The sequence below is a fragment of the Pygoscelis adeliae genome, unplaced genomic scaffold (genome assembly GCF_000699105.1).
Source record: "Pygoscelis adeliae isolate BGI_AS28 unplaced genomic scaffold, ASM69910v1 Scaffold207, whole genome shotgun sequence".
NCBI classification, from domain to species: domain Eukaryota; kingdom Metazoa; phylum Chordata; class Aves; order Sphenisciformes; family Spheniscidae; genus Pygoscelis; species Pygoscelis adeliae.
In genome coordinates, this window is record NW_008825160.1 from 3,047,105 (window position 1) to 3,055,153 (window position 8,049).

Sequence of the window (8,049 nt, forward strand, 5' to 3'; positions counted from 1 at the left end):
ACTTTTGCTAAGTGGAAAAAGCCCGAGCCGGCCACGGGGCCAAGCCACCCATTTCAGAGAGTTGTGAAAGAGCTGTCGGGGAGAGGCGAGGTGGAGACGCTGCTCTGCGCCTCCGGAGAGGGCAGCGGCGGCTCAGACCACCTCAGTTCTCTCCCAGCAGCCGTGCCGGCTCTGCAAGGGCTTTTGGAGACGTTCCCATTCTCCACCCAGCCGCTCGGGGTCACGCAGTGTCCCCAGGAGAGCAGGGGCTGCAGGCAGGGGCAAGAAATTTAGCAATATCTAAATTCATAGCCCAAGCCCCCCGTCCTCCTAGCAGGGGCTGCAAGGAGTTTGCTGGCGGGGGTGGGGTGGGTGGGGAGGGGGGGCTGCTGAAACGCAGTTGCAAAGGGAGAGGCTTTGGCGTGGGGGAAAGATCTTCCTCCTGTTAAGCTTCTGCAAGCAGAAACTAAGTCCCAGGGTTTAAATGTCTGATTTGGGGCTGAAGGAAGGAGAGTTTGGGGCCCCTAATCGCCCTCGCATGAGGGTTGGGTGCCTGGGAAGGGTTTTCCTCCCCATTCCTACAGCAACAGCTTTGCCGGTGCTGCCTGGGTCCTGCCACGGCTGCCGCACGTCCTTGCTCTCTCATATGGACGCAGGGTAAAGTTAAGGGCATGGTTGTTGCCTGGGGGAGCTCTGTGGGGTTTTGTGCAGGGGCGAGTGAGGCAAAGAAGTGGAAATCGAGCGGCTCCCTCAAGTCCTGCCTGTACGACCTGCCCCCATCTCCCCCTCCGAGGGATGGCAAAGGGCAGAGTTAAGGGGACAAACCTGCCCCCGTCTCCCCCCGACAGGACAGCGAAGGGCAGAGTTAAGGTGACAGCAGGTTCACAGTCTCGGGATCAGTGGCAGTAGAGCAGGTCCAGGGTGACAGCTCCTGGGGACAGTCGATCTGATTTGCTTTTGGGTCAGTCTGAGGACATCTCCCCGACCCAGCAGCCCCCCCGTGCAGCAAGGCACAGCCTCCCTTCCCGGCGGTAGCCCCAAGACACACACATCCACAGAGACTCACAGGAGCCACCCTGCTCCGCGAGAGCTTCCCAGGGGCTTCCCCAGCCTCCTTGGCCCCTCCACACTCCCGTCCCCACGGGAAATAACTGAGCAGCTCACAGCCCCAAACCACCGGTGAAACCCCAGCCCCAGGCAGGGTCCCGCACCTCTGGGGACTCTCCCCCAGCCAAGGCTTGCCGTGCGACGTGCTCGCCACAAGATGGGGCCCCAAGTTTGGGAATGCCAGCACGCCTCCAGGCACTTGGAGGGGCCCTGTGACCTCGGGGCTGGCCCCGGGGACACTTGTCTGACCTCGACATGGGCAAAGACCCCCACCGGGACAACCCCTGTGGCCTTTTAGGTGACCTTTTTGAGCGGTCGGGTAGGTATACAGGGAGATGCGTCGCTTCCTGGAGAGACAGGACTCAGAGACGGGGACGTTTTGCAGAGCAGGAGGGTTATCCCGAGGTTTTCAGACTCCCGCGACCCAAAAGTGACCATATTTCAAGCAGGGAGTGATGCTGCTGTGCTGTGATCTTGGAGGTGCCCCCAGGTCCCCAGGCAGGGCTGTCCATGGGGGGGGGATGCACCCCAAATGTGCCATCAGATGGGGCAGCCTGTCCTGCACCTAGGGTGGAGGGGGGTCCTGGGGATGGAGCCGTGGGGTAATGGGCAACCCCAGAGCACCCCAGACCAAGGCTGGAGAGGTGACATGGGGCCATCACGATGGGGACTGGCGCTGGGACCTACCCCACTCTCCATGCCCTTTTTGGACCTGGTGGGGTGAGACGGGCAATTGCCAGCTTCAGAGAGCAGAGAAACATCTCTGGTGGCTTCAGGCTGACCAGAGAGGAGCTGAAAGGAAAACCCACCTTTGGAGCAGCTGGTGACACACACGGTTGCTCTGTGGAGGTGTTAGCAAGGTGGAGAGGGCTGCATGCGGACGGCAAAGAGATTGCCCCAGGCAGGGGGCACGGTAGAAACCAGCTCTCCTGCAGCAGGCATTTGTGTTTTGGCAAAGGGATGGCCAAATCCTCCTCCCCTCCATGGAGGCTGCAGCCTTGCAAAGCACCTTGGACATCCCACCTCCCACCCAGCACCCCAAAACCAAGGGCTGGGGGGGTGCACCTTGGAGGAGGAGGCCCCAAGGCGACTCATTCCCACGTGCCCTAACCATTAGATGGGACCTGGGGGGGACCTGGGAGGTGAACCCAGGTCCATGGGATGTGGAACGACGGGGGGATGATGGTGCTCTGCCCCAGGCCCCGCGGGAAGCTCATGCCCATCTCTGCCCTCCCCTCGCTCTCTCCACCGGGCAGGCCGCCACAATGCCCCACACCAGGCTGCTGCTCCTCCTCGCCCTCCTCTGCGCTGCCGAGACCGGACGGGCTCTCCGCCTCTACAACACCGCCTCCATCTTCAGCTGCCTCAACGCGGCCCTCGCTGAAGCCCGGAAGAGCCGCCCGGAGGAAAACACCGCCTTGGACAAGCGCAGCTTCGACTCCCCGTCGCTGGAGGAGGCGTCCGAGGAGGAGGAGGAGGAGGGGGAGGACGCGGTGGATGAAGAGGTGGGGAAAAGGACATTCCCATCGGAAGGCCATTACAAATACGTCTCTCAAGCACAGGTGAAGGGGAAGACGTACCAAAACCGGGCCAAGAGCGACCGCCGCACCAAGGTCACCCTCTCCCTCGATGTCCCCACCAACATCATGAACATCCTCTTCAACATCGCCAAAGCCAAGAACTTGCGGGCAAAGGCCGCGGCCAACGCGCACCTCATGGCCCAAATCGGGCGGCGGAAGTGACCCCCCGCGGGGCGGGGGGGACTTGGAGCAGGGCTGGCTGCGTGGGGCCACCACCCGGCCCCGGCCTGCCGGCCAGAGGGGACTGACAGCCATGTATGATATCAGTGTTGTATAGTTCTGACCCATAGAGCCACCTAACTTTCATATCTCTTCTCCCTCCTTCTCCCCTTCCCGATCTCCTCCGTCCCTCCTCCTCGACATTTCCATGCGCGGGAAGAGGCTCGTGTCCGCAGCAGGGCGAGGGGATGTGTCGCCTCAGGAAGGTCCCTAATTAAAGCTATGATCTCTTGAGTTTCCAATGCTCTCTTCTCCCATCGCCTCCACCGGGGGCTCGGTCGGGTCTGTCTGGGCCCCTAGCCTTTCCAAAACGTCCCTCCAGCTCAACCTCACGGCCCTGTCCCCACCACGGTCCAGACCCTACTCCCTCCCACGTCCCCATACACAAGCCGTCCCTACACACAACCATCACTGCATTGGGAAGGGAAACGCAAGACTGCTCAGGGGACCTCGAGAGGGATTTCCCAGTTTCTCCTCCTGGGGACTCTCGAGGTTATGAGGTTGTCTTGCAACCACCCCTTTCCCCACCAGCACCTTCAGCAGTCACAGCTGGCACAGCAACACCCTCCCCATCGACATGGCCCTTCACGAGTGTCCCCGGGCCAGGGCCACCCCATGGCCGCAGGTGAGTTTGGACCCCAGGAGTTGCAGGTGCCTCCCTGGCTGCTCCAGACCCACCCCATGGGCTCTGACCATGTTGCCCAGTCTACCCCTGCCCACCTTTCTGCCGCTCTCCCTTTCCTGGTAGACCTCTCTAACCAGTTTTTCAGCTGGTACAGCTTCAGCTCCCCAGACACAGATCGTCCCCGTTCACCCCGCTCTTTGCCACCCTCCACTGAGCCTCCGCTCACCAAGCTCCAACCCCGTCACCTTGAACTATTTACCCCTTCCTCTAAATCTCCCTTTCTCTTCACCTCCCAGCCCAGCTCCAAGACGAAACTGCATCTCTTGGCCTCCATCCCTGCATGTAGCAGGCGTGGGAGGTACAGAGACATTTGGCCCTCCTTCCCCAGGAGATGTTTGCCAAGAGCAGCTCCCACCAGCCCCGTCCAGGGCAGTGCCACGGGGAGCACTCCGGGTGGGACATTAAGAGGGGACAGGTCTCCGGTTGAAGGCTTGGCAGAGGGACCCACCCGCCATCTGCAGAGACATAGCTGGAGGCAGCTCTTCTCCGCCCCACTGGGCACCCAGAGGAGGCAACACAGCCAAATTCAGCCCCGGTGAGCCCATGCTTGGGTGGCCAAGGCTCCTAGCTGACCCACAGCTGACCCACAGCCCGGGGACTCAGGACTCAAATTCAGCTGAAGCCTGAAAAGCAAAAACAAAGTAACACCCCGGGCCCTTCAGCGTCTTCCCCTCATAGCACACATCTCCTGCAGGCAACACACCAACGTGCCCACAGCACCTCTGTGCAATGACCTCCTCCCGCCTCAGCTCCAAGCGGATACAGGTGACATCTTTCCCTGTTGCAATCATCTGCTCTAGCCTTGGACTGTATGGCCCTTTATGTACACTGGAGAGAGCTTCATACGTTTTTATAGACCAACACCCTACACATCCAGCCCCCATTGGTATATTGAGCTCTTGCTCAGCAGGACATAGGCATTGTCCCCATTTTACACCCAGGGAAACTGAGGCACACATGCCCGCTCACACCTGGTCAGGAAAAGCAGGGCAGAGCAAGGTCAGACCTGGCCGGGCACCCAGCTGCACGCACCCTCGTCCCTTTGTGGGTTTGGCCGGAGGTGTCCCCCGGTTGTCCAGGCTCAACCTTTCTGATGCACAGGGCTGCCTAGAGGAGCCTCGGCACAGCAAGGAGCAACAGAGGGATTTGCTCAGAGCCGAGGGAGAAATCACTGCTTTGAGCAGAAAGTTGAAGAGATTTTTCCCCTCTCCTCGCCAGTGAGCTCCAGTAAAGCACTGGCCGAGGCTGGGAACGGGCCTTTCCCCACCATCAGCTGCCATGGGGATCTGCACCAGCCCTGCTTGGGGTCCTTTCCCAGCACCAGGTTAGACAAGGGGAACGTCTCAGCCCTCTGCTAGTGCCTGGAAAGCAAAACATCACGTGCCTGGGGCTCACACTGAGTCTTTCTTCTGCTCCCCTTTAACGAAGGCAATTAACATTGAAGCGACGCCATGGGAGCGGATGAGCCAAGGTGTTTGCTGGCACCAGGCTGTGCTTGAACCTGCAAAGCTGACGTGGGGACAGCAGACCCCAGCTGACAACGAGTGATGGGGAAAGCAGAGATCCTCCCTCCCCAGCTGCATCCCCGTGGGGAGTCTCACCCACACGCGGCACTGGCTTGGACAAACCCTTCCAAAATTAATCCTCCTTCTCAACCTCTGCCAAGCAAGACCAGGGCTTGCTTGGAGGGGCTGCGACAGAGGCGGAGGTCGGAGGGGCCCCATTTCCTGAGGAAGCTGAATGGAAATAGGAGCACTGAAATCTCCATCAGCACCCACCTGGGTCTGGGAGCGTGCAGAGCCAAGGCAGGCGTGCTTGGGAAGGACAGCGTTGCTGTTTGGGGTGATATGTGCAGTTTTGTAAAAGCCAGGGGATGATTCCGTCTTTCCTGCCATTTCATGCAGGGATGAAACCCAAACTCTCCGTATTGCACTCAAAAAGAGCAGCCTGCTCCACTGCAGGCTCGCTCTGGCCAACACAGCCTTCTGCTTCCACTGCCAGGTCCCTTCCAGCCTCTTCAAAATCCTTCCCCCAGGCAGCCACATCTTCCCTGGCCTCCGGGAACCCCCTTGTCCTCCTTCTCCTCCTCCACGTGCCAATGCTCAAAGCCCTCCTTCACCCACATCAGCGAAAACCAGAGAGGCTGCAGTGATTTAGGCAACCCCCAAGGTCATCAGGTCCTGAACCCCATCCTGGGATCAAGGAGGCCGCATGCCCATCTGGCTGAGGAAAGGATTCAGGCAGTCTGACTCAACGGGCATTGAGCATCTGGCCAAAAATGCACTCCTACTGCGCAACGAGGTACCCGCGTTCACATCCACAGAGGCTTGGCTAGAAAAACCAAGGTGATTTCCAGCAGTGACCATGGGCAGAGTTAGCCCATGTACCTCAGGACAGAGAGCAACAGGAACACGGGGGCCTTGCAGAGACTGACATCAGGAGCTGAGCCCTAAGCAGGCGGGTGAGATGCACTTCAGGCTGCAGCTACACCTACAGGGAGCCATCCCCGGTGGCATGAGTGATTCCTCCTGGGACGTCCTTTCCTGCTCCTGGGATGTCCTGTCTGCTCCTGGGACGTCCTGCCCTGCCCTGAGCTGGGCCAGGCGGGGCTGTGACCAGCTCCCCCAGGAACAGAGCCAATCCCAGCCACCCACGAGCTCTGTATGGGTCCCCCTCAACACAACTCATGACACGGACAGGAGCACATTAAGATGCAAATGCCAACCCCGTTCTTCAGAGGACGGCGAGAAACTGCCCCCACTCTCAGCCCCAACTCTGTTGGCTGCTGGATGGGTGCTTTGCTCTGCTCCATCTCCCTCTCAGGTGATTTTGCTTGGACTCTTGGGCCGTTGCCTTCCTGACCATTTTCTGCAGGTTCTCCCCTGGGATGTCTTGCTGAGAAGTTTCTCACCATCCTCTGAAGAATGGGGTTGGCGTTTGCATTTTAATGTGCTCCTGTCCATGTCACGAGTTATGTTTAGGGGGATCCATACAGACCTCGTGGGTGGCTGGGGCTGGCTCTGTTCCTGGAGAGCTGGTCACAGCCCTGCCTGGTCCAGCTCAGGACAGGGCAGGACATCCCAGGAATGGGACCGGTCATCGCAGGAGGAAGATGTCACTCCATCATCACTTCTGGGCCCAGCTTAGGGCCATCGCACACAGGTGTGACGGAAAGAATCCTGCTGCCATTGCAAGCAGGTGATCCTGAAGCTCATGAGCATTCACCAAAATGCCCTGATGGAGCTGCAAGTCTGTCAGGGCAGTGGGCAGGACTGTGTTGTGCCTGCAGAGATGCACATGTCCTCAAGCCAACGAGCAGCTGGACCTTTCCTCCACTCCCAGCATGGGTAAGAGCTGTGCACCAGCTCACACCATACAGCTCTGCATTCGAGAGCTATTGGGTACACCAGAAAATTTAAAATCAGAAGAGGAAAAAAAAAAAAACCCAGTACTTTTTAAAAGCAGGAGGTTGACCCTCCAAGAATGCAGCATCTTCAACAGATCCACGGAGATTAAGCCCTTCCAGTATCATAAAAACAGATAGTCTAGATGTGACCTCAGGCCACCAGACTTGGTAGAGCCACGCTGGCTGCTGTACCTCCCTCCTGCAGCCCTACACTATGGGCATGGAGATGACCTGCCTTGACCGTAGGCCACAAGGAGGGCAGACCACGAACCCCAAAACAGGACCCCTATCCCAGGACATCTGTGCTAAGCAGGAGAAGTCTCCCCCTCCAAATAAAAAAGCAAGCAACCCTCACTCTGGTCCTGGCCAAGTACCCAGGAGGGGAAGGCAGAGGTGGCATTGCACCTGCCTGAACTACTTTCTTTCTGCTTTGTCCCCTCCTTCTTTGCTGGAAGGAGGTTTGGGCATCACTTTGGGGTCTGTACCAGTCCTCTGCAGAGAGGCATTTCCCAGGACGTAAAGCTATATCTAGAGGTCCTGGGAAGCTCACAGGAGGCACAGGGTGGCTCATTCCCTCTTCTGCAGTCGTCACATTGCCAGTCCCACCAGTCCAAGCAACATTGCTCCCCCAGGCAGAGGGCAGCTGGAGGTGAGACAGCCCCCAGGAGCTCCCACCTTGGTGACCTTGGGAGATTGCCACCTCCAGGAGCCCAGCTGAGTGGAGACAGGCTTTAATAATAACCACCCCCCTCCACCCTGGCCTCAAGTTGTTTAAACTTTCCTCCAGTGCAACCCAGAGCCAATACTGTCAGCCCTCCAGTTACAGCCTGACTGCAGATCCAGCTTCCCCACCATAGCCCAGCCAGCTCCTTTTCTTGGATCACTCACTGGGAGAAGAGTCCCCAGTGGGGAAATAACCTGCTGCAGTCCAGGGGATCTGCAGACATCAAGTTAAATCCCCCTTTTCAGCTCATTAGCTTTTTGCATCATGACTGGGTGTATTGAGTTTGCACGGCAAGGTTTCGGTAGTTGGGGGGGGGGGCAACCGGGGGGGCCGCTGTGAGAAGCGACGA

At 58.8% G+C, this 8,049-nt stretch overlaps 1 protein-coding gene across 1 annotated transcript; it reads left to right on the top strand.

Annotated features, from left to right (window-relative positions):
* Positions 1-2,351: 2,351 nt before the first annotated feature.
* UCN3 (urocortin 3) lies at positions 2,352-2,828 on the top strand. Its single transcript, XM_009328689.1, has one exon. It carries the CDS (start codon positions 2,352-2,354, stop codon positions 2,826-2,828), a length of 477 nt encoding a protein of 158 aa, XP_009326964.1.
* Positions 2,829-8,049: the final 5,221 nt, after the last annotated feature.

Coding starts and splice junctions, on each gene's coding strand:
- UCN3 (XM_009328689.1), top strand. CDS start 2,352: ATGCCCCACACCAGGCTGCTGCTCCTCCTCGCCCTCCTCTGCGCTGCC.